General features: G+C 39.8%; 2 protein-coding genes across 3 annotated transcripts in view; one reads left to right on the plus strand and one right to left on the minus strand.

The window, feature by feature from the left end:
* Positions 1–26,401, minus strand: part of ITIH3 (inter-alpha-trypsin inhibitor heavy chain 3) — a 43,004-nt gene that overhangs the window by 14,902 nt on the left and 1,701 nt on the right. Inside the window, exons 3-11 of the mRNA XM_053377603.1 lie at positions 24,380–24,546; positions 18,511–18,615; positions 17,710–17,872; positions 17,368–17,478; positions 16,978–17,103; positions 16,778–16,894; positions 14,043–14,211; positions 10,237–10,362; positions 307–488 (exon numbers count right to left, since the gene is read on the minus strand). Coding sequence (XP_053233578.1) covers positions 307–488; positions 10,237–10,362; positions 14,043–14,211; positions 16,778–16,894; positions 16,978–17,103; positions 17,368–17,478; positions 17,710–17,872; positions 18,511–18,615; positions 24,380–24,546 — 1,266 coding nt within the window. The remainder of the gene's footprint in view (positions 1–306; positions 489–10,236; positions 10,363–14,042; positions 14,212–16,777; positions 16,895–16,977; positions 17,104–17,367; positions 17,479–17,709; positions 17,873–18,510; positions 18,616–24,379; positions 24,547–26,401) is intronic.
* LOC128408217 (inter-alpha-trypsin inhibitor heavy chain H4-like) overlaps positions 11,760–26,401 on the plus strand; it is a 76,820-nt gene continuing 62,178 nt past the window's right edge. The window contains exon 1 of one of the 2 annotated variants that reach the window (XM_053377598.1): positions 11,760–11,849. The gene's annotated coding sequence lies outside the window, so the exon portion shown is untranslated. Of the gene's footprint in view, positions 11,850–13,127; positions 13,208–26,401 lie in introns of those variants that run through there. The other variant, XM_053377597.1, reaches the window with a different exon arrangement.

Raw genomic sequence — 26,401 nt, forward strand, 5'->3', positions numbered from 1 at the left:
GTTTCTTCCTGCCTACTTCCTCCACTGAAAGCTGGCTGGGCTGGCTCAGTCGTGACACAGGTTGTACACATGTCTAAATAAAGACACCACAGTATCTGCTGTGCCTCATTGTCCCAAAAGGGAACACAGACCCTGGTTAAATATGCCTTCAACCCCTGGAATCTTGTACCATTTGTGGAGATTGGGGTGGTGTGTAACAATACCATGCTGCGGTACTAAAGTGGATGAGTCTGAAAATAATAGTAGCCTATCTGTTTTAACCTTTAAAAAAAAAATCAATTGTCACCTAATGTTATCATATTTTACCTGTAACTGTAGGGCTGAATCGGAATCTTCATAGATACGACGAGCCACTCCATTGTTCTCCGTGGCCAACTTTTCTAAAAAGCCATAGTCAAGGTCATAACCAAACCCAAGATTATATATGGGGAATTTCCCTTGAGTTGCATTTTTGGTTCTGAGTAAAATTTCTTGGATTCTACTCACTCCTGTATGAAAACACAGACAATAATTAATGTTGAATAGGTTTCTCATGGTTACACACATTTATAGAAAAAAGCAACAAAAATCCTGTTATACTTGTTTCTGAGATACCAGTATTAATGTTTTTCTCTTCCCAAATAGGAAAAAAGTTTAGAACACATTCAGCAGGATCATTCATCTTGTAGATAGGAATTCAAGGTGGCCACTTATAGAAACCATGTGACTATGTTTAATAAACGTACTTCTTGCCAACTCACAGGATCTATACACTGAATTACTATTTTTATAATACATCACAGAACTTGTATAGATAACAACGAGCAACTAAATGTGCTCATACACCAGGGATACCCTAAAGCAGTGGTTCCCAATTAGGGGTCTGAAGACCCCTGGGGGTCCGCGGCCCCATCCCTTGCCTAATTTTTTGTCATTTTTGCATGGTAATATCACAGATTTATGGACTGTTTCAGCACTGTTAGGTTTTTCGATATATTGGCTAAGATCAGTTTTGAAATCACACCGCAATAACGATTTTGACCCAGCAATACGCAGCAATATATCGCTCCTCACATAAGGGAGAGCAGGGCAACCAGTTTCAAGGTACTGCTGATATCGCACGGTGACCTCAGCCGATAACACTGCTGATCTGAGCTGCCTTCCTCTCATGCTGACGCAGAACAGGGCAGTCAATTGCCCTCACTTCAAGGCACCGTGGCATTACCTTGCCTTGGCACTGAGGCAGAGCAGCTGTTCCCAGTCAGCAAGAAAGCAGCACCAGCCACAGTGGATGTGGATCTTCACTGGTTGCTCTGCTGATGCACCCCCCATCCCCATCCCCTCTCACTCAAACCATGCAGAGGAGGTGACTCCACTTCCTCTCCCCCCACCCCCCCAATCTCTGTGACTGCTCTTTCCCTCATCCCCACGCCTCCAATTTAAGACATTGTGATATATCAGAATATCGCAATGTTTAGCTGCTGATATATCACAATGTTGAAAACCAGATATCGCTCAGCCCTAGTCTGTTTTTTTAGTATACTTAAAATCTTTTGCTTATTATGGGCTACCCCACATTTAGTTCAAAAAATTGCTTTCCAGAGGTAACTAGCGCAGAGTTGTCAAAATGTTCAAAAGTAGGGGGTCCATGGCTTTGCCTTTTTTATATAAATGCTTTTTATTAACTTATTATTGCAGCACACACACACACAACACTTAAAAAACAAACTACAAAAGAAAACACAAAATAAATGATAAACTGGATCAAAATAAATGATCCATAAATCCGCAAGTTTCTACACACGGACTTATGTTATCCAAGCTTTAGTTCTTATTCTATTCTATTAGACTTCCTTCCTCCTTAACGTGGGCCTGATTTTAAACTTGATAAACTGTTTCTTTCTCATTTCATCTTTTCTACCCTTCTCCATATGTTGTATTCGTAAACCATACTTGGTTTTGCAAAAATTATTTGAAGCAAGTCCAGGTTTTAATTTGAGGGCACTGGGTTTTTTTATCCGTCATTTTTGCCAATTCAAGGTAATCAAATAATCTCTCTTGCCACTCTTTTTTTGTTGGTACTGTTTCACTTTTCCAGCCCCCCCCCGGCATTCATGCCTTTTTTTTTAAAATTTATTCGATTTTCCATCAAAAAAACAAAACAAAACATTTTTATAAAATTATACATCCATTTTTAACTTAAACCCTTTTTCCAGAACTTCCCTCAGCTTGTCTGATAATTTTCCATTTTTTTTATCCTCATCTCACATTTCCCAATATTATATTGCACTCAGATACTCTTAATCACATCATATTTTTAAAACAATATTTCTAACAGTAATTTCACAGAGCTTCTTGAAAGCCAACGAACGTTATTTGCTCATCGCAGAAATTTTTGATATACTCTGTAAATTTCTTCCAGTCCTTGGAGAATCTCTGGTCACGTTGGTTCCTAATTCTCCCCGTCAATCTGTCCATTTCTGCGTATTCCATCAGTTCCATCCTCCATTCTTCTTTCGTGGGCATCTCTTCCTGTTTCCATTTCTGTGCCAGCAAAATTCTGGCTGCTGTTACTGCATACAAAACTAATTTCACATCTTTTTTACTAATTTCATTATCCAGTATTCCCAATAAGAGAGCTTCTGGTTTTTTAATAAAAGTATATTTCAACATTTTCTTTAACTCATTATAGATCATCTCCCAGAAGCTTTTTACCTTCTTACATTCCCACCACATATGGTAAAATGTTCCTTCTGTCTCCTTTCACTTCCAACATTTATTACACACTTTATAGATTTTACCCAGTTTTACTGGTGTTATATACCATCTATATAACATCTTCATAACATTTTCCTTAATCGTTGTACAAGCTGTAAACTTTAACCCATCCTTCCATAATTTAGTCCATTTCTCAAATTCAATATTATATCCGAAATCTCTAGCCCAACTAATCATTACAGATTTAACCTCTTCGTCCACAGTATTCCATTCCAACAGTATTTTATACATTTTAGATAAAATTTTCACTTCATTGTTTAAGATTTCTTGTTGAAATCTAGATTCTTTTTCAGAGTATCCCCTCTCTAAAAACTCTTTTTTAAACATTTCTTTTAACTGAAAATAATGCAGCCAATCCTTAACATATTCTTTTACTTCTTATATGGTTTTGATTTCCACTTATTTCCTTCCTTTTTTAATAGTTTCTCATATGTTATCCATCTCCCGCTCATATTTATCTTTTTAATACTCATAACCTCTAATGGTGATAACCAATGTGGAATCTTTGGCTCTAATACATTTTTATACCTATTCCAAACTCCAATCAAAGATCCTCTAAAGATGTGGTTTTCAAACCCTTTGTGTATTTTTTTTTATCATACCATAAATACGCGTGCCAACCGAATCTATTATCATAGCCTTCTAAATCCAATAATTCATTATTTTCTAACTTCATCCATTCTTTCAACCAACAAAGACATGACGCTTCATAATATAACCTCAAATCCGGCAGGGCGAAACCTCCTCTTTCTCTTGCATCAGTTAATATCTTAAATTTAATTCTTGGTTTCTTACCCTGCCAAATATATCTTGATAATATTCTTTGCCCTTCTTTAAATACTGTCACTCCTTTTATTATTGGTATTGTTTGAAATAAAAATAACATTTTCGGTAGCACATTCATCTTTATCGTTCCAATCCTTCCCCAAAATGAGAATTTCATTCTACCCCACACCTCCAGATCCTTTTTTATCTTATTCCATACTGGTACATAATTATCATGAAATAAATCAATACCTCTAGTGGTTAGTGTAATCCCTAAATATTTAACTTTTTTCACCATTTCAATCCCTAATTGTTGCTGCAATCTTTCAATTACATCCTGTTCAATGTTTTTCGTAATTATTTTGGTTTTCTTTCTGTTTAACTTAAAGCCGGCCACCTCTCCAAATTGTTCTACCTCTACCAACACTTCATCTACACTCTTCGTAGGATCTTCTATTGTAATAACTAAATCATCCGCAAAAGCTTTGACTTTGTACTGATTTTGCCCTACTGACACTCCTTTGATATTCTCATTATTCCTTATTGATCTTAAGAAGACCTCCAATACCGAGATGAATAACAGCGGTGACAGTGGACATCCCTGCCTTGTACCTTTAGTTATAGAAATTTTCTCTGTCAATACATTATTAACAATTAATCTTGCTCTTTGTTCCGAATAGATTGACTTTACACCATTTAGGAAAGATTGGCCCATTTCCATTAATTCAAAATTCTCTAACATAAATTCCCAAGAAACATTATCAAAGGCCTTTTCCGCATCCACAAATATCAACATCGCCTGTTTATGCTTCCTGTTGTTCAGATACTCCATAATATTAATTATATTTCTTATGTTATCTTTCATCTGTCTACCAGGAAGGAAACCTGCCTGATCTTTGTGTATCATCTTGTTTAAAATCTTTTTCAGTCTACTTGCTAGGATATTTGCAAATATTTTATAGTCATTATTCAGCAATGAAATCAGCCTATAATTCTTAACTTGAGTCAAATTCGAATCCTGTTTTAGGATAAAAGTTATATAAGCTTCTTTCCATGTTTCCGGAATTTCAGCCCTTATTAGTATATTATTCATCACTTCTTTTATTGGTGCAAGCAGTATATGTTTCATCTCTTTATAATATCTTGCGCTGAATCCATCTGGGCCTGGTGTCTTCCCACTTTTTAATTCTTTTATAGCCATATTAATTTCCTCTATTTCAATCGGTTCATTCAATTTAAGTCTGTCGCTATCAGTTATTTTCTGCACTTCTTTCTTCTTTAGATACTCTTCTATTTTCTTTTTGTTGCATCTCTCCTTTTTCTTATATAAATCTCTATAAAAGCTCACAAATCCTTTTCTTATTTCTTTTGGATTAACAATCTCTTGATCTTCTATTTTTATCTTGTTTATCATATTTTGTTCCTTCCTTTTCTTAATTTGCCATGCTAACCATTTCCCTGATTTATTTGCCCATTCAAAGTTCTTTTGTTTCATTCTTTTTATATTCCATTCTACTTCCTTGTTGATCATCATTGCAAATTGTGTTTGGAGCAATTTTATGCTTTGTTTCACTTTTACATCTCCAGGTCTGGTAATCAATTTTCGTTCATTCTCCATAATTTGTTTCAGGACTTCTTTTTTCCCCTTTTATCTCATTCTGATTTTAATAGCATTTTGTTGTATAAAGAAGCCTCTCATTACTGCTTTACTAGCATCCCAGACCGTACTCATCTTAGTTCCTTTATTTACATTATTTAGAAAATAATCAGTTAGACATTGGTGTGCTTTTTCCACAATTTTCTGATCATTAAAAAGATTCTCATTTAATCTCCACCGGAAGAATTTCTCTTCATAACATTTTAATATCCCTTTAATCGGATTGTGGTCCGATAAAACTCTTGGTTGAATCTCTACTTTTGTGAATCTCAAAGATAATTCATTAGATATCCATATCTGATCTATTCGCTACAGTGATTGATTTGCTTCCAAGTGAAAAGTAAATTGTTTTTCTAGTGGGTGTTTCAACCTCCATATGTCAATCAGGTTACAGTTTTCTACCATATCAAAAAAAGTATTTGGTAGTTTCCCCTCTTTCATTCTGCTTTTCACTCACAGTCTATCCATTTCCATTGATACCACCCCATTCATGTCCCCCATTATTATAATTTTTTTGATCCATGTATTCAAACAATTTTTCTTCTAGACCTTTAAAAAAACTCTGTTTTATTTCCATTCGGTGCATATACTCCAATAATTATCAGTTTTCCCCCTTGCCAATTAATTTGAACAGCAATTAATCGTCCTTCTTCATCTTTGAATAATTGTTCTGCTTCAATTTTACTCTTAATATACAATACCACTCCCCTCTTTTTACTTTTATCTGATGAAATAAATTCATTTCCCAATTTCTTATTAATTAAAAATTTTCTATGAATTCTTTTCACATGAGTTTCTTGTAAACAAATAATGTCCAAATTCTTTTGTTTTAAATAATGTCCAATTTTATTTCTTTTTTTAAATCATTCATTCCATTCACATTCCAAGTCCACAACTTCATCGCCATAGTGTCTGTCAGTTAAATATTCTTTATTTTATATTACTTTACTTTCCCTCTTCTTCTTCTTTTTCCTCTTCTTCTTCTTCTTCTTCTGTCTCTTCTTTTTCTTCTCGTTCCTCTCCTTTTTCCCCTTTCTTTCCTTTCTTCTTTCTACCACTTCCTTCTTTCTCCTCCAACTCCAACGAATCTTCTTCCTCTCCTCCAGCTCCTGCCCCTGCCATTTCCTCTTCCAATCCTTCTCTGGTGAGCTCTTTATATCTTCTAAAAAATTTGTCCACTTCATCTGGTTTCATTAGTGTGTGCCTCTTTCCTTTATACGTAAATGCTACTCCCTTCGGGAATTCCCATTTAAACTCAATTTGATTTTTCTTCAAGACTTGCACCAATTGTTTATAATAATCTCTTTTTTTCAAAAGCCTCAATGGTACAGCTTTAAAAATAATTATATAATTCCCATCAATTTCCAGCCGTTTTTCTCTGTTTTTTTGCAAAATTTAATTTCTCATTTCTCTGTCCTTGAAGATAATTAAACAATCCACTGGGAATTTCTTTACTCTGGTAGTCCTTGTTTTAATTCGAAATGCATTTTGAATTGTCTTATCCACCTCTTCTATTTGCATACCCATCCATTTGGCAATTTCTGCCGTCAATTTCTCTCTAATCTTTTCTCCTTGCACCTCTGGCACAGACCTAAATCTCAAATTCGTCTCCCTTTGCTGGAGTTCATTCATCGCAACCGCGTCCCAGAGCTCATCGTGTGACTTATTAACCTCAGAGACTTCTGCTCTTATTTTCTCTTCATCATTTCTAAATTCTTTCATTTCTAATTTTGTTTTTTTATCCCCTCCTCCAAATTCTGTGTTCTCTTAAAAATTTCTTTCATTTGCCCTTTTAACTCATTTACTGTTGTATCCATTTTTTTATCCACTTGCTCTAATGTGGTTTCCACCTGATTCCATTTGGTCTCAATATTTGACTCAATATTTTTAATATCAGTTTTTAACTCTGCAAACATTCTTAAAATTTCCCCTTTCCACTCTGGTTCTTGTTTAGAACTCTTCCTATCTCCCGGTGTTGCACCATCTCCTTTTTTCTGTGTATAGGACATTCTTTAAACTCACAATACCTTTGTCCAACTTAAATCCTCTTATCCAATATGCAATATACAATAAACAATAAATTTAGAATTATCAACTCACCAATACCAAATCAAAACCACAATTATCAAAGTTTTAAAATTTATATATGTATATGTTATATCTCTTATTTTGATTAGTTCAGTCTTTAAAGTCCTCTCATAAGAATCAGTTCCAATAAAATAAATTTATCCACTAATACACCTTAAGAAGTCACTTCCAATTAACTTTGAGGCTTATAGTCTTATTAACTCAGTTGAAGGTATCTTTCTTAAGTCCAGTTCTTGCCACTTGAATGGCCAAATCCCAGTAATAGTTATAAAATAAAATACTTGAGTCCAAATATAAATTCCAATCGTTTCAAACAGACCAGGGGAACCCAAATTCTTATTTAATCAATGCTTCTTGCCACTTACACGGCTAAATCCAATTGGGTTGTTGAAATATCCAAAACCTTATATCAAAATATATTCAGAATCCATGAGGTTATCCCAAAGGTCCTCCACTAGGGGCAGCTGCCCCCTTATCCACTCATATAAAGAAAAAAAGGAAGAGAAAAAAAGAAAGACAGTTAGATAAATGGGGGGTGTAAAAAAACACCCTCCTGTTTAAAACAGTTTTCACTTCCAAAAGTTTTCCCTCTAATAGAGGTATTAAATTGTATCCTCTTAGTTAAATTGTATCTCAGGAGGTAGTTGGTATTTTTCCACTGGCAACAATATGGCGAAGTATGTCTCTGTTAAACCAAGGGGGGACACCGTCTTTGCTTAAGGCGGAAAAAAAACCTCTTTAAAAACCCACCAAGTTTATGCAAACAGAAGAAAAACCAAGCAAAAGCTCAGTAGAGGTATGCTGTCTCCAGTCCTCTTTTCACACTTTAATACTTGAGTTATGGTTATAAACTTGTCAAAAGTTTAAAACACTGTCCAGATATGCAGTTCTTTTAAAAGTGAAAGTAAATCACTCCTCCGTCTCCATTCTTTCCCGTACCAAAATCCTCCAGCGATCGCAGCCAATTCTCCTCCAGCTGCCACAATTACAGCTTTCTCATAAAATCCCCCTTCTTATCTTAGTTTTTAGTTTTTATGGAAAACCTTTTTAAAATCCTTTAAGTATATTCTCCAAAGCACACTTTTCCCACTTAGGGTAACTTACAGTTTTGCCGCTCCGCAAATTCTTCTTGTGTAGAGATAAAATTCCAAGCAAGACTGACCTGCTGTTTTCCACCTTGCCTCCCCGAATTAGTTCTAATTACTCCTTAATTTAGCTCTCCAGTCCTGATCCGGTTTCTTTTAGTCGAGAACGGATCGGTCTGTGCACAAGCTTGGAGCTTCGCTATTGAGAAACAGCAATGGCCTCCCGCTGTCGGCTTTTCTCTACCCCGCCACACTCTTCACCCCCAAAAGGGGGTTACCTGGTGGCCGAGGGAGCTGCTAAATGACAACGCCGGATTCTCTGCCTCTTGAATTCCCTTCCAAGAGTATTTGGGGGGCTGCAGCGCCCTTGCAGCACCCCCGTTTTTCCTCAATAGCTACTCTCCAGAGCAAGAGATCTCGCTTGCTTTCACTTCGCGTTCCGTCAGAAGTCACTTTTCCAGTTTTTTGCGTGTCAGTCACTTCTTCCTGCCCGTCTCAGAGATCTCTCCAACAGGTTCCAATTTTCTGTACTTCAATATCCTTGATTCGCAAATTAGGAATTAAGTCCTTAAGTTCTTCTTTTCGCAATATTTTAGAGCACAGTGTCTTTTTAAACTGTGTTTGAGGGTCACCTTCTTCCTCCCCCTCGTAACATTAGACTCCTTTTTTGCTATCAAATTGTTTGCCGATCATTGCACATACCTGTAATGGCTTTAGGGTTTGCTTGTTCGTAAGTTACCACCGCTCTGGGGTGGGTTGCCTGGTTAAACCGTTTCTGTCTGGACAGCCATCCACTCCGTGGCTGTTCAGTCGCTAGCAGAATCTGTCAGTGGGCGTTTCTTGAACCTCTTCCAGCAAAGAAGTTCTTTGACGCCAAGTCGCCGCCTACGTTCCCTGCGTGGAAGTCTTCTGCGCAGGGTGGGTGTGGGCAGCAGAGGACCTGTGCTCTCCTCGCTGGTCTCCTGCGAAGAGTCCTGGAGCCTCCTCTCTGCTTCCCCCATCGGCCCCCCTCTATCCCTGGTGTTGCACTGATTTTCTTCCCCAGCCGGAGACCTGCCTCTCTCCCTGCTTGGCCCCCCTCCAGCTTTGCTGTGGAGCCTCGCCTCCTCCTCTAGTTCCGATGGCAGTTCCCTGACAATACCTTTGTAGGTCTTTCTTCTTTGTTTGCCAGCCAGCAGCCTCATTTTAGTCTCAGATTATGGAGACATCTGTCGCTGAATCACTCAGGCTTTCGAGGCATCTCATAGAAAGGGAAGGCACTGTATTTAGCGCTGGAGTTCTCCCTCTCTCCCTGCCACTTTACTAAGTGCAGGAGCTGTTGGGAAACCCCTTTATGTGCAGCTTGGCTGGGTCAGAGCTCAGAACTCTTTTCTGAGCCTTTTTATGGGTATTGCGTTGCCTTCGCTCCCCTTTTACCCTTTTCTATGATTGAGTCGTCCCAACAAGCTCACTGGATGAACTCATGACCTGAACGTGATTGCGACCGATCCGGAAGTCCCATGGCTTTGCTTTTGAAAAATAGGGGGTCCTCAGTAATTAGCTAATTGGGAACCACTGCCCTAGAGAAAATCCCTTCAATGAAGAAAGGCTTACTTTTGGACTCACACTAATAATATTGACATAGTTTCAACAAAGTATCAGACAGAAAATAACCATTAAAAATCATTTTGAAATACACATGTTTTCACAATGCAGTATTGAATGTATCAAAGAGCAGGCCTTTGAATGTTGTGAATCTTGACCTTTCTACTGAAAATTCCTTACTCCGATCTGCAGCAATTGAAATTTGAAGTAACACCTCTGCTATAAATTTCTGTGAAGATTTATCATTTTCCATAGCAATCTTATCACATGTCAAAGTTATTTGGTTGTCAGGAAACATACCTTCATTGGGTCGGCCATCGGATAATATCATAATTAAAGAAGCACTTCTTTCGGGCAAAGTTCCAGCTTCCTGAGCTTCCTTCAGCATTTCAATTCCGGTTATTAATCCACCAAAAAGATTTGTCGCTGCAACATAGAGGAGTAAATTGTAAAAACAGAGTGTGACTAGAAAGCTCTTTTGATCACTAACTGTGGATTTTCTTCTGTGGGGTGAAAGAGAAGCCACAGTAATATGCCAGAGCCAAATAGACTTTTAGAATGAATATTACATTAGCTGAAGGATCGCATTTCCTGTACCTGTCTACCTCTTCAGATAATCTGAATAGTGTAACATCTGAAATACACTTCTTTGGGGAATATGGAGAGGACTTTTTCTGTGGCAGGCTGTGAAACTCCACCCCAATGAGGCACAGCTCACTTCTTCTTGCCTTCCAGACATTATGCAAAACCTTACGTTTCAAGAGGACGTTTGGGTTGCAGGCAACTGTTTTATTAAATGGATTTCAAACTGCAGAATGGTTCTTTTTAATGTATTTTTTCTTAAAGATTTCTTGTGCAACGTCTCTTTTTTCTTGTTACATTTTCTACAGGTCAGTTTCATTTGTTGAGACATTAGTATTACATTAAGAAGAAAAGGGGGGAAGAGGTGGAGAGGGCCATGGTGAGTGGGGCTGGGGTCGGGTGGCGATGTTTCTATTTTACTTAATGTATGTGTGGGGGTTTTGTGTCAGTGTCGTTTGTGCAGGTTCTCTTTGCTATTCACTTGTGTTCTTTTGGTGGTGAGAGAAGTTGGGGTTGGCCTAAGGCAGGGGTCTGCAACCTTTAAGACAAAAAGAGCCACTTGGACCCGTTTCCGAAGGAAAAAAAACTGGGAGCCGCAAAACTCGTCATTATAAAAATAACTTTTTTTGTCACTTTTTAATTATTTCTTTGTTTGACCCCTCAGAATTACTCCTCCTCATAGAAATAAACGTTAAATTAACAAGTTACCTTTTTTGTGTGTGTGTTCTTCACTCCCCTTCAAAACAGTGACCAGCGTACATGCCCCCTTTCAATGCAGTGACCAGCGTACATGCCCCTTACAATGTAGCGGGTGGGAGGGCAGGAAGGTGACATCGGGACGGTGCGTGACTAACGCACGCACCGCCCCCATGCGACGTCACAGCCAGTACAGCGCCCGCCACAGTGGGGAGTGTCGGGGCGCACAATGCGCCTCCTCCTCTCGCTAGTTTCCGCCCCGGAGCCGTGGCAAAGGTGTAAAAGAGCCACATGCGGCTCCGGAGCCGTGGGTTGCCGACCCCTGGCCTAGGGTGTGGTTGTTTGTTTGCGATTGGCTGTGGTGAATTTTGTTTTCATGTGTGAGTGGGGTGGGTGGGTGTTTTTGAATCAGGTTGGTGGGTTCTTGTCATTGTCTTGTTGGGCTGTGTATGTGATAAAGGGGAGTCATACTGGGGTGAAGGCATCTTCTTCTATTTTCCCCGTGTCAATTTCAGTTTATTGGTTAATTTTTCTAGTAAGGCTGTTTCCCATACTATTTGATACCGCTGGTCCATGCTTACTCCTGACAGGTCTCTCCAGTGTCTGGTTATGGTGTTTCTGGCTGCTGAGAGTAGGTGGGTAATAATAATAATAATAATAATAATAATAATAATAATAATAATAATAATAATTTATTATTTATACCCCGCCCATCTGGCTGGGTTTCCCCAGCTTCCAACAAGACACTAAAATACAATAACCTATTAAACATTAAAAGCTTCCCTAAACAGGGCTGCCTTCAGATGTCTTCTAAAAGCTTGGTAATTATTTTTCTCTTTGACATCTGGTGGTAGTGCGTTCTGCAGGGCAGCTGCTACTACCAAGAAGGCCCTCTGCCTGGTTCCCTGTAACTTGGCTTCTCACATCGAGGGAACCGCCAGAAGGCCCTAGGTGCTGGATCTCAGTGTCTGGGCTGAACAATGCGGGTGGAGACACTCCTTCAGGTATACTGGACCGAGGCTGTTCAGGGCTTTAAAGGTCAGCACCAACACTTTGAATTGTGCTCGGAAACGTACTGGGAGTTCTTTGTGGGGTAAGTGGGCATTGTTGTCTTGGAAGATGCTTATGGGGCCAGTATTTTATTTAGCCGTTTGTTCCTTGCCTTTCTACGATGAAAATCAAACTCAGTACTCCAATAACTGCCTGAAATGTGGCATGTGTGTCACGTGCCAAGACCCCGTTACCCAGTCGCTCCCTATGTAATGAAATAACCGGACGCTATAGAGTTTTGGGGTTCAAATAGGCCACAACTTTATTGGTTACAGTTGTGAAAGGTTTGGGCATAGACACTCAGTGAAGCCATTTATTTAACTCCAGACGGTTTGCTTGGAGTGTATGTAGGGGTAAACCACATCATGCGTGGGCCCTATGATCTACATCAAATAGGGGTATCCCCCAAGGGGTCCCTGCTGGAAGAGTTCTATGGCTCTAGCCCCTGTCTGGGGGTTGGGCAGAAGCAACATGGATACCATTAACCAAGGAGGGGCAGGCAGAAGCTACAACCTTCCCTCCAACCAAGACTAAAGCTTACTCAGTGCCCAACCTCAGAAAGTTGTGGTGATTGTTATGAGGTAGGTGAAAATCAAGTGGCCAGTGCCAATTTGCCAAGTGGAAAAATTCCTGCCTGACCCCCAAATATGGAGGCCAACAATGTTCATAGCAAGGTCTCAGCATAAAAGAAGCAGCATTTGAAAAAAGGGTGGGAGACCCAATGGAGAAACAGAGGAGTGTTGGGCAGCCTCAATTTATTTTCCCCAGGGAAGGACCCAAGTGATGCCCATTGGCCGGTTGGGCCCACCCTGTGGGGAATCCCCAGACCTAGGCCTGCCTGCTGTTGGCAAATCTGCAGGCAGGCCTACAATCCTCCCCAGCTGGCTGCCAAATCTCTGATGTGGGGCTAAGGCCAGGCCACAAAGCTGCCTGACTGTTTAAGGTAAGCAGACATCTCACAGGGATGGGTAGCAGAATACCTGAAAACGTTGTGTAAATTGCAAGGAAAATGCATACATTACAGGCAGGGGAAGAGCAGCAGGGCCATTCACTGAAACAAATGGGAATAAAAACTTAAGAAAAGCCTACCCATCACTATTGTGTCGGTGACCTGCTTTTCAGCAGAGGGTGTGTTTTTTTTAAGCAGTTCAGAGCCTGCATAACCCTTCTCTGTGCTGGCATAGATTAGGCAACTATAGACTTTTTGCTGTGGCAACCTATCTCTGGAATATTGTCAGCATGGAGGTTTGGATTTGGATTTGATATCCCGCCTTTCACTCCCCTTCAGGAGTCTCAAAGCGGCTAACAATCTCCTTTCCCTTCCTCCCCCACAACAAACACTCTGTGAGGTGAGTGGGGCTGAGAGACTTCGAAGAAGTGTGACTGGCCCAAGGTCACCCAGCAGCTGCATGTGGAGGAGCGGAGCGGAGCGGAGACGCGAACCCGGTTCCCCAGATTACGTGACTACCGCTCTTAACCACTACACCACACTGGCTCTCACTGGTTGATCTTACACCAAATATTACAACCTTTTAAACCATGTGATGATATTTTCATTTACTTAGGCTTTTTAAAAATGTTATATTTTTGATTATAATACAACTAATAGAACTGCTGATAGAAATATTGTCCTGCTGTAGAATAATTATTTTAGTGTTTTATTTCCGAATATTGTTTTTTTTTTTTATTAACTACAAGCTGCTCTGAATTTCTTCAAAGGGAAGGGCGGAATATTACATTTGTTAAATAAATAAAACCCCATTCCTCCTGCGACTTACCTCCACGAGTATAAATCCTCTGAACATAGCGTCTTGCTTCAGCCAGGTTTTCCGGAGTAGCTTGTATTAAGGTATTGTTCCATTTCTCTACATTACTCCCAAACAACACAATATTGAAGTGGTCTTCTTCCTTTATGTCTTCTAATATTTTTAACAATGCCTCCTTTGTCTAAAGTACAAATAATGAAGGGCAAACAATTAAAGCCAGAGCACTGATGAAGAAACAGAACCTAAAGGGGCTCAGAGTCAAAAGCCCTTGTAGGAATGTAACTGGGACATACAGATGGATGACGAGCAGAAGAAAGGTCTGTGGGCCAAGTCTCCATTCAGCTCAAACTTGAGAGCTCTCTCAAAAGTTAGTACATGACAGGTACCCTACTCTGTGACTGCTCTGTTTTCTCTATCCTGATACATCTCTATCCTGTCATGTAGTTGGTACATATAAGCACATATGAAGGGATTGTTCAAAGGTGGCTGAATTTTGGAGTAAGCTGATTGCTGAGATCTCTTTGGTAACTAAACAAACTATTACTCCCTCTTCCCACCTGGCACTTTTGAACCTGTATTCAGATATAGAATGGGACTCCCTCAACTGGAGGACTCAGGCTTGCCTCCCTCCTCTGAATCAGAAGAGGAGTCTCTCATGTTTCCCCAGCCCCCAAAGGCTGCATAACAAGCTAAGATCAGTTAGCTCTTTTGGAGAGGTGGCATTTATGGAACTCCAGGTCTAGAAAACATATAAGGCTTCATTTGGAGCTCAGTGCTTGCAGAGACAACAGCTTGCAAGGCATGACCCTGGGAGCTCTCAAGGGTTCTGTGGGAGCTCTGGATACCCTGGACTCTTATATAGAGTCCTTGATGGGAAACTGCTGGGCATCTTTTGTGAGCATTGAGCTCTTGTAGAATAGGAGGATATCATCAATCAATTGTTTCATGGGCAAGGGAGAGTTGCAGTGGGGAACTCCCTTCTTTCCACCTCTACTGACAATCAGTGATATTTTTTTTTAAAAAATGCTTATCACATCTTTAACAATAAGAACAACAAATATTTTTCCACAATAAGAGTTATAAAACACCAAGATTGGAATTTCCATAAGAGTAGCATGCTCAATAACTGATTTGGTGTTACACCAGTATAACATACAAAAAAGAAGAAGAAGAAGAATGCAACAAACTAATCAAACTACAACTAATATATAGTAAATCATAATTCACATAAAATGAAAAAAATCAACCCAAAATATAGTGCAAAATCTTAAAATAAATAATACTTTGAGATTAATGGAAGTAATAGAAATGATTAAACCTTAATTCAAAATAGTAATACAGCTAGAGCACCAGTAGTATAAGTGATGTTATGATAAAGAGGTTTTATAAAAGAAATCTTTCCCTTTCCCCCAGTTCACCAAAGGAAGGGGAGGTTATACAATATGAAAAGCTGCTGCCATAAAATTACCAATTGTGGCTGTGCTCATAAAATCTATAAAGTCAACTCAAGTTGCAGTAAAATTGTCTTTTTAAATTTGTCCCCGTGGAAGTCTCAATCTATTTGTCAATTTTTTCTAATAGTGCAGTCTGCCATACCTTTCTATACCAATTTATAACATTTACTCCTTCTAGGTTCTTCCAGTGTCTTACTATAATAGTACTCGCTGCTTGCATAAGCAATCATATCAGGTCATTATTAATGTGGACAAAGTGTTAAAGTAATTTTGCCAATTTCCACAAAGATGAAGAACCAAAATTGCTGTATTAAGGGGTAGTCTCCCTCCCCAAATGATAATAGGTACCAGTTAACTGACACCCTCTCCAACTTATTAGTGAGGGATGTTAGGATTCATTCACTGTGTTGCAGTCATGGGATTGTTTATATCACATGACGGTGTAGGTTTTCATTCCACATTGAGGGAAGTGACAGCGACAGGATGTTTTTATTACTGTGTTTCCATGATGTAGGATTTTTGTCCTCTGTTCTTTCTCTTTGCTGTCTGATGCTGAAGAGGAAGGAGCTGAGTTACGATGCTCTGAGTGTACATATGTAAATAAACGTAGATTAGCCAAATTGCTGCGCTACTGAGTCTGAACACTGACTGCCTATACTCTGCTGATCCTGAAGTGTGCTAATGCCTCTTGGTATTAGTCGCTGTGATGTTCGGACTGGAGAAAGCTTTTGAATCTCCCGAAAGACCAACCAGGAAGGAGAGAACATGCCAGTCGAGCACGTGTCTCTGCCGGACTCCTACTCATGTGTAGGACCTCCTGACAATTAGGGTGCATCATCAGCAGTCTTCTGGGAGTTAAATAAAATCTATGTAATTTTTAAAGAATATATCCCAATTCCTTGCCAAACTTGAATGGAAAGGAGGTTTTGTCCAAAGACTGTTCATCTTTCATAATGTTGTCCCACTGCTATTTCACAGTGTCTATAGGGGACAGTTAAAAGGGGACAGTAATAGTTTACAAATTAGTAATAGAATATCTTTCTCCAGAAAACAATGGTTTCTCAAATAAGGTGAGTTGTCTACTAGCAATTTCCCTAATTGCCCTAATCACAAAACCTTAAATAATCCTGCAGCCAGGCTCTAAATGACTTAAGCATATACTCAGCAAAAGCATCCACTAAACTCTGCAGGCATTCTGTCTAAACTGCTTGGAATAAATGATTATGAGACACCCTCTCTCCATTAACTTAAGTGTTGGTTACATTTTGAGTTGATTTTAGAGTACTTGGTTACCTGATCTAGTTTTCGTCCGGACATTGAGCCACTGATATCTATAATGAAAACAACATTCTTGGGCAAATGTGAAACATTTTGTGGTGCAAAGAAATGTACAAAGTACCCGTTGACCATCTGAAAAACAAAAACAAAAACAAGTGTTGGACGACATTACAATCACATCCACTGGCACATCAGTTCACATTAGTTCTGTTTACCTGTAAATTGCCTGGGGTTTCTCTGTTCACATCGTATTTTATGACAAAATCTCCACTCAACAGTGTTGTTTGACAATCTACACAAGTTCGCTGTTGGTCCATGGTAGGCTTGAAAGAAACATGACCCTGAAAGCACAAGCATCCATCCATGTGAAATTTTAACAAACAGTTATGAAAGGTTTTTTGTTCTTCACCTGGCGTTACTGTTGAAAACATGAACAATAACATTGCAAGTGAGTAAGTACCTTGAAGATTAAATACTCTGAAAGTACAAGGCAAAGCCACAAATAAACATCTAGCCCAGACCTCCCAATTAATTATTGCTGTCTCAAGTTTAGTGAACATTTTTAGTGCTGTGGAACTGTCCTTATGTATCATTGTAAAACATACCTTTTTCCCTGAGAAAGACTTATGTATGACTGGTAACAAGTCATTGGTGATGAAAGATCCTTCTGCGTCCAGAAAGCTGATGCCCTGGGGCTCAAATATGTTTGCCTCGATCTGAAATGTTAATTTGAATAATGCTGTAATTGACAAAGTCACAGATACTACAGTTCGGATGGAGTTAAGCATCTTAACTCCAAACACCCTTGCAGCAAAAAGAAGTAACTCAGAACCAATCACCTATCTTCTTTAACAAGATGCATCCAGTTCTTTGAGCTTTCGTCACTCATTTAATACAATTTTGGCAAACTTTTACAACAGCTCTATTTGATATAATAGGTACATTACCTCAAAGTTATTGACAAGCTGCTTTGGGTTTACTTTTAGAAACAATTCATATTTTCCAAAGGTTCTCTTCAATAGCTCCTCATATTGCAGCTGAAAAGTGACTTTGCTGGCTGCTGCAATGTTGACTGAAACACTGAATTTTTCAGTTTTTCTTCCAGAAGCCCTTCACAGGTTAAAAAGAAGTTTGTTACAAGATTAACAGCATTAATGTTACAAAAGTAACAATCCCATTGAAACCCTTAGATCTGTAAACTTTTTTTAAAAAAATCCAAATCTCCAGGGCCTGATGAGCTTCACTAAAGGAGCTTGTGGGTGTTAACACAGAGGCTCTGTCTATAATCTTCTTGGATAATTCTTGGAGCACAGGTGAGGTCCCTGCAGACTGGAGATGGACAAATGTTGTACCTATCTTCAGAAAGTTGCGGGGGGAGGGGAGAAGACCCAGGTAACTATAAACCAGTCAGTTTGACATTAATATCAGGAAAGGTCGAAGAACAGATAATTAAACAGTGAGTCTGTGATCACTTAGAAAAGGATGCAGTGATCGCTAAAGTCCAGCATGGGTTTCTAAAAAACAACTTGTGCCAGACAAATCCAATTCCTTTTTTTGAGTCGAGTTACAAGCTTGGTGGATTAGGAGAATGCTGTGGACATAGATCTCAAGGAGGTTCACAAAATAAGAATGAAAAATATAAACACAAAAACCACATAGATGACCCTCAGGGTCCCTCCCCACTCTATAATACTATCATTCTATGAGTGTAAATAAACTATCAGGATATGGAAGGGTCTCACTCTCACTTTACAAGACCTGCAGTCTGTCCTCTTGAAACTGCCTTTTGATACTGTTGCTGGGCAGCCTCTTTTTCCTTTATTGTTCCAGGGTAGGTGACACCATCAATAGTCCTAGAGAAGAAACAGCAGGTAAATATCTGAACTTCTATGCAGATATCTGAAGATAATTTCATTGGCCTTCTTTGTGACTTATCAAGTAAATCACATTGCCTCCCTCCACGTTACAGTTTACAGGAATTCGTCTTTTTCTGGGTACATTGTACATTTGTTTAAACGATGAATGTTTTCAACTGTCTTAAGCCAGGGGCATCCAGTGTGGTGACTTTTCAATGTTGTTGGATGCCAGCTGTCATCATCCCTGACCTTTGGCCATGTTTTTGAAGTCTGATTGGAAGCTGAGACCAACAACAATGCTGTTAATACACCCAACACCCCTGGGTTAGGTGTATTAAATACCATGTAGTAGAATATCAATTGTTTTGCAGTCAAAGAGGAAGGGTCTGAGCTCAGAGTACTTGCTTTCCATGCTTAAACCCCAGGCTCAATCCCTGCACTGAGACAGAGTTCTGTCTGAAACCCTAGAAAGCTCCTACCAGTTAGTAGACAACAGTGGGCTAGATGGAAAGAAGCTTCCTGGATTCCTCTGAGAAGGAAGGGATGGCTATTGAGACTTCCGGGTTAGTGCCTTTGGTAATGGCGGAATTCCTCTGATCGGGAGGAATTTGCTCTGTGGAAATCGGGTCTGGCCGCCGCGGCGAAGGCGGAGACCCTTCAAAAATCACAGGCGGGTGAAGCCTGTGAACGTGGGATTCGGCGGGCACCTTTTGTGCCTCTCCTACTCGCGGGGAAACCTGGTTTCGGGGATCCGGAGTGAAGTGGGGTGAGCGGCGCGGTGCTTTGAATCGACTGCTTCTTCCACGGAGCGAAGCCGCATAGCCGTTGCCGGAGAGCGCTGACTTTTTCCTGTTGACAATTTGATCCTAAAGCAACTACCCGTGAGTAGAGTGAATTGGAAGTTTTTTTAAAAAAAGACTTAATTTGGCACCGAAACGGGGAGGCTCAAAACAGGAAGTCCGCCTTCCTCTTTTGTAAATAGATTGAAGCAAAGAGGCTGCAAGCTAAAGTCTTGGAAAGCCTATTGTAAAGGACTAAATTTCCAGCACTAAAAAATAGAAAACCCCCCCTTGGAAGCAGAAGAGGGGGGAAGTTTTTGGATCGTATATGCCTGCAAGAGAGAGGGAAGGAAGTTAAAGTACCACCGCTCAGAACCTGGAAACGGGCTGCCAATAAGACTGACGTACTTTGGAACGTTCATTGACTGTGAATAGAATGTTCGCTGACAGCTAGCTAAATAAGAGAGATACATTGTTTTAACTGTCCCCGTCTGATCTCAAAAAGGAGTAAAAGTAGCTGAAAATTGAAACTAACTTTATTGTTTGAACTGTGTCTTAAAAGGTGATATTATGGATTAATACAAATACAAATAGACATTTGTCTGATAATACGAGGAACATAATTAATATCTTAGAAAAACTACAAGTGAATATTAATTCTAAAGCAATTCTGATATTTGTGGATGCGGAGAAAGCCTTTGACAATATTTCTTGGAGTTTTATGAAGAAGAATCTACAGGGGATGGGGGTAGGTAAGGTTTTGGAAATGGTATAGGTGCAATTTACTCAGAACAAAAGGCTAAATTAATTGTGAACAATGTAGTGACGGAAGAATTTAAGATTGAGAAAGGAACACGACAAGGTTGCCCAATCTCTCCATTGCTTTTTATATCGGTCCTGGAGGTTCTGCTAAATATGATTAGAAGGGACCAATTGGTTAAAGGTATACAAGTGGGAGCTAAACAGTACAAACTGAAAGCATTTGCTGATGATTTGGTATTGACTTTACAGGAGCCAGAATCTAGTACTAAAAGAGTACTGAAACTGATTCAAGAATTTGGTCAGGTAGCAGGCTTTAAGTTGAACAAGATGAAAACTAAGGTTTTAGAGAAAAACCTAACTGTGATTGAGAGAGATAAGTTTCAGAAGGAGACAGGATTAACACTGGTTAAGAAAGTGAAATATTTAGGGGTTAACATGACTGCTAAGAATGTGAATCTATTTAAGGATAACAATGAAAAATGTTGGATTGAAGTGAAAAAGGACTTAGAAATATGGTCAAATCTGAAGTTATCACTGTTAGGCCGAATTGCTGTGATAAAAATGAACGTATTGCCAAGGATGCTGTTTTTGTTTCAAACATTGCAAATCTTGGACAAAATGGACTGTTTCAAGAAGTGGCAGAGAGATATCTCCAGATTTGTCTGGCAGGGCAAGAAGCCTCGAATAAAATTTAAGATATTAACTGATGCTAAAGAAAGAGGTGGATTTGCCCTGCCAGACCTTAAACTTTATTATGAATCAGCCGCTTTTTGCTGGCTGAGAGAATGGCTGCTTCTTGAAAATACTGATGTGTTGGACTTAGAAGGTTTCAACAATGTATTTGGTTGGCAGGCATATTTGTGGTACGATAAGGTTAAAGCACATAAAGCGTTTAAAAACCATATTGTCAGAAAAGCACTGTTTAATGTCTGGATAAGATATAAGGACTTGTTAGAAAATAAAACCCCAAGATGGTTGTCACCAATGGAAGCGAAGGCTCAGAAAAAACTCAATATGGAGGCCAAATGGCTGAAATATTGGGAAATTCTGGAACAAGAGGGAGACAGATTAAAACTGCAGAGCTTTGAAAAATTAAAAAATAGAGTGCGAGACTGGCTCCATTACTACCAAATAATGGAGGCATATAATTTGGACAAAAAACTTGGCTTCCAGGTGGAAAAATCCAAATTGGAAACAGAATTGTTAGATCCCAAAATTAAGAATTTGTCAAGAATGTATAACTTGCTGTTGAAATGGAACACTCAGGATGAAACGGTGAAATCTGCTATGATTAAATGGGCACAAGATGTTGCACACAACATTATGATGGCTGACTGGGAACAGTTATGGACCACAGGTATGAAGTTTACGGCATGTAATGCCTTAAGAGAGAATTTAATGAAAATGATTTACAGGTGGTACATGACACCAGTCAAGCTCGCAAAAATTTACCATTTGCCCGATAATAAATGTTGGAAATGTAATGAGACTGAAGGTACATTCTTTCACCTTTGGTGGACATGCCCAAGGATTAAGACATTCTGGGAGATGATTTATAATGAAATGAAAAAGGTATTTAAATATACCTTCCTGAAGAAACCAGAGGCCTTTCTCCTGGGCATGGTCGGCCAATTGGTGCCAAAGAAGGATAGAACTTTCTTTATGTATGCTACAACAGCAGCAAGAATACTTATCGCAAAGCATTGGAAGACACAAGATTTACCTACCTGGGAAGAATGGCAGATGAAGTTGATGGACTACATGGAACTGGCGGAAATGACTGGCAGAATCCGAGACCAGGGAGAAGAGTCGGTGGAAGAAGATTGGAAAAAAATTAAAGACTATTTACAGAAACACTGTGAAATTAATGAATGTTAGAAGGATGCTGGAATGAAGTTATATGGCTTTAGCAGAAATGTTATAAAGAATTAAGTAAAAATAGATTGTTAATGGGCCAAAGGGGAAAAAATAAGGTTAGATTGTGTTAAGATAAATTATAGGACAAAAACTGAGAAAGATGGAAAGGATTTGCTGAAATAGCTAACTGAACTAGAATACAAAAAAGGGAGGTGTGAGGAGGTTGTTGAAACAAGTAAATGAAAGATAAGATATGGAAATATTGGATGTGTTTTTAATTGTTTCTGTTTTTGTTTTTGTTTTGTTAAGATAAGTAGTGTTTTTTGTTTTTCATGTATTGTATTGTTTTGCTTTGTTTAACTCTTTTTCTTCTTTTTGTAATTTTTAAACTTTTAATAAATATTACTTTTTTAAAAAAGGAAGGGACGGCTATTACCCCAAAGAAGACTTTTGACAAACTCATGTGCCAATGTAGCTGAGCAGTAGCAGCTGGTGTGATGGGACAAACCCACAGATCCACCCTCCTAACACTGGCACTGGCACAGCTCTCCTGAACAGTGCAAAGCAGCACAGTGGCAGAGTTTTGCAGCTGAAACAATAAAATGCATTGTTCTGTTATTGTGCATAAGTGTCTTTGTTCACAGGAAGCTTGAGGTAGAGCAGCCTTCCCTAAGCTGGTGCCCTTCAGGGGGTTTTTTTGACTACAACTTCCATCATATTGGTGGGGGATGAGTGTTCAGACCCCTGGTCTCTCACTTGTGGGGTGCCTCAGGGTTCTGTCCTCTCCCCCATGCTTTTCAACATTTACATGCAGCCACTGGGAGAGATCATCAGGAGGTTTGGGCTGGGTGTTCATCAGTATGCGGATGATACCCAGCTCTACCTCTCTTTTAAATCAGAACCAGTGAAGGCGGTGAAGGTCCTGTGTGAGTGTCTGGAAGCGGTTGGAGGATGGATGGCGGCTAACAGATTGAGGTTGAATCCTGACAAGACAGAAGTACTGTTTTTGGGGGACAGGAGGCGGGCAGGTGTGGAGGATTCGCTGGTCCTGAATGGGGTAACTGTGCCCCTGAAGGACCAGGTGCGCAGCCTGGGAGTCATTTTGGACTCACAGCTGTCCATGGAGACACAGGTTAAATCTGTATCCAGGGCAGCTGTTTACCAGCTCCATCTGGTACGTAGGCTGAGACCCTATCTGCCTGCAGACTGTCTCGCCAGAGTGGTACATGCTCTGGTTATCTCCCGCTTGGACTACTGCAATGCGCTCTACGTGGGGCTACCTTTGAAGGTCACCCGGAAACTACAACTAATCCAGAATGCGGCAGCTAGACTGGTGACTGGGAGTGGCCGCCGAGACCATATAACACCAGTCTTGAAAGACCTACATTGGCTCCCAGTACGTTTCCGAGCACAATTCAAAGTGTTGGTGCTGACCTTTAAAGCCCTAAACGGCCTCGGTCCAGTATATCTGAAGGAGCGTCTCCTCCCCCATCGTTCTGCCCGGACACTGAGGTCCAGCTCCGAGGGCCTTCTGGCGGTTCCCTCACTGCGAGAGGCCAAGTTACAGGGAACCAGGCAGAGGGCCTTTTCGGTAGTGGCGCCCGCCCTGTGGAACGCCCTCCCATCAGATGTCAAAGCGATAAACATCTACCTGACATTCAGAAGACATCTGAAGGCAGCCCTGTTCAGGGAAGTTTTTAATATGTGACATTTTAGTGTATTTTTCATCTTTGTTGGAAGCCGCCCAGAGTGGCTGGGGAAACCCAGCCAGATGGGCGGGGTACAAATAAATTATTATTATTATTATTATTATTATTATTATTATTATTATTATCATCATCATCATTGTCCGTGCTGGCTGTAGCTCATGAGAATTGCAGCCCAAAACCTCTGGAAGGCACCAGGTTGGTAAATGTTAGGCTAAGTATTGTATGAGGAAACTGTAGTTTTTACCAAATGTGCAGTCATGAGGAAAACTCATTCCACAAAGAGGGCTTGTTGTTAAAACAGTGTTGGGTCAAGTATTGGACAAGTTGAAAGAAAAGTGCAGAGGAGGAAAATTTAACCCACCAGCTGAGCAACTGCAGACATTCACTCAACACATTTACTGCAACAATTTTCCTATCACATGTGAAATCCAAGTTGCAACGTGCCTTGACCAGTCATCGTGAGGGGGGAAACATCACAGATATATTTTCAGGGCAACTGAGCCTATTTGTAAACTAACCATCACCCTTTAACTAAAGAAATCAGATGGAAAGCAAAGGAAATAATGAAACACCAAGTATTTTAAGTCTCCGAAGACTGAGTTGTATTGTGCTCAATTCCTCAAGACAGTTGTTTAGAAAGTAAGTTGTACTCACATGGTGAAGTTGGTGATGAAAGCCGTCTTTGGAAGCTCCACATCAAATAAGGCTTCCTTGGACACATTGGCACGATTGACAGCTCGACTAGTGATGACATTGTGGGAAAATCGGGAGGTAACGAAGCACTCAATTTTCAGGCTGTAAATATCTATTCCATCAGTGATCTGGAGAGACAGAGAAACTAAAAATCACCACCATTTGTTTGATGCAATAGTGAAACAATAACCAATCAGAATTTGAATGAGCAAGATATGTATAAATCAAATTCAGTACACCGTTTTAATCCCTCAACGTGGAACAGAAATGAAACAGTAGATAGAATTACCACTCATTTTCTTGATATTTTTGATACAAAAGATGGAATAACATTATCCTCACTACTATATTGGCAAAGTGCTACTGTTATATTTTTATTTTTATTTATTAAATTTGTATACCACCCCATACCCCTAGATCTCAGGGAGTCTTTTAACCTCCTTTGTTAACCACTAGCATTACGCTTTCCATTTTTATGTTCGGAATAGAGTAGTTGCTTTGGAAGATGATAATCAGGCAACCAAACAACATGACCAGTCCAACAAAGTTGATGCTGAAGAATCCTTGCTTCAACACTGGTGATCTTTGCTTTTTCCAGTACACTGGCATTAGTTCACCTGTCTTCCCAAGCCAGTCTAGGCCCTCCCCCTTCTCAGGGTGAACAGAGTGGATCCTGCTAAGGTACTCAACTGCCTCATTCCTTGAATCAGAACAACTGAATCTGTATCCACTGACCATGTGCTGGTTCATGACTAGGGGCTTCCAGATTTCATGGTCCTGCCCCCATTAGCATTTGCTGATCACCATGGGACATTTGGATTGGGGTTTAGGATGGGTTTTTGGAAGACACCTGTGCGTGAATTTGTTTTAAGTGTGTAGATCAGTTGACCAACACACAGTCTGCGCAGTGTCACAATGACTGGTAGATTCTTATCTGCTGCAGCCTTTATCCACCTTCACAGCCATTGTAACATACCACTTGCTATCTTTCACCTGTTCTGCCATTGAGGACTTCTTGGATCCTTCTTTCTCTAGCTCTTTCCCTTTGACCTTACTGCCTTGGGTGACCCTGCTGGGAGTACAAGACTCTTGACAGCTTCACTCACAAGGGTCATAGGAATGGGCAGTCCCACTCACCACAACAAGGTGATGATCCAGCGAGTGACTCATTATTGGTGCCCACCCAGAAACATTACAGTGTGAAGTAGCCCTGAGGAGGAGAGGTATTTCTTGATTGTCAATATTGCTAACTATTACTTCAGAGAGGAATTGTAGAGACTACCAGGAGTCAAGTGACAAGCTTAACCTTGCTCTTGAGTGCTTATTCTATCTAAGGAGAAAAACTCTCCTAGTATAGCAGATCCTTCATTTGATTCCCCCCACTCCACTCCATTTTATTTTTATTTTTGTTACTTCAAAACCATTGTAGTGGCTCAGATTTTGATAAGAAAGGGGGTTGTAGTTAACCTTTCATCACTTCCCAGTTGCCCAATAGGCATAATACACATGTGTACTTTGGGTCCTGTACATGCAGCAAACCCCCAACCTATCCCCAAAAGAAAAAGGAACTTAGTGCTGATTTTTTGTTTGTTATTCCTGCTTGTTTATTTAACCCCTTATTTCTACATACCCTTTCCCCTGTCCTTGATTTATTAAGCAACTTAGGCAAATATGCTGAACAAAGTTTGATTGCAGCATTACATTTTCTGGGACTCAAAAACATGCATTCTTTCCACAATTCAGGGAAACCCAAATTGACTGAAGGCATTGATTCCCAATCTCCAAATGCTGTTGGACTACAGCTGTCATCATCCTTGACCACTGACCACGAAACTTTCCTATCTTGCATTGCAAATTCCGTATCTTGAAATAATTAGCAGGGCTAAGAGCATTAATATTTAAAACAGAGCCAATGTAATAATAAAAAGTTTCGTCATTAATGGGATGTACCTATAACTAAGGGGTTAACTAGCCTTTCTTTGT

Source organism: Podarcis raffonei, chromosome 2, assembly GCF_027172205.1.
Source record: "Podarcis raffonei isolate rPodRaf1 chromosome 2, rPodRaf1.pri, whole genome shotgun sequence".
NCBI classification, from domain to species: domain Eukaryota; kingdom Metazoa; phylum Chordata; class Lepidosauria; order Squamata; family Lacertidae; genus Podarcis; species Podarcis raffonei.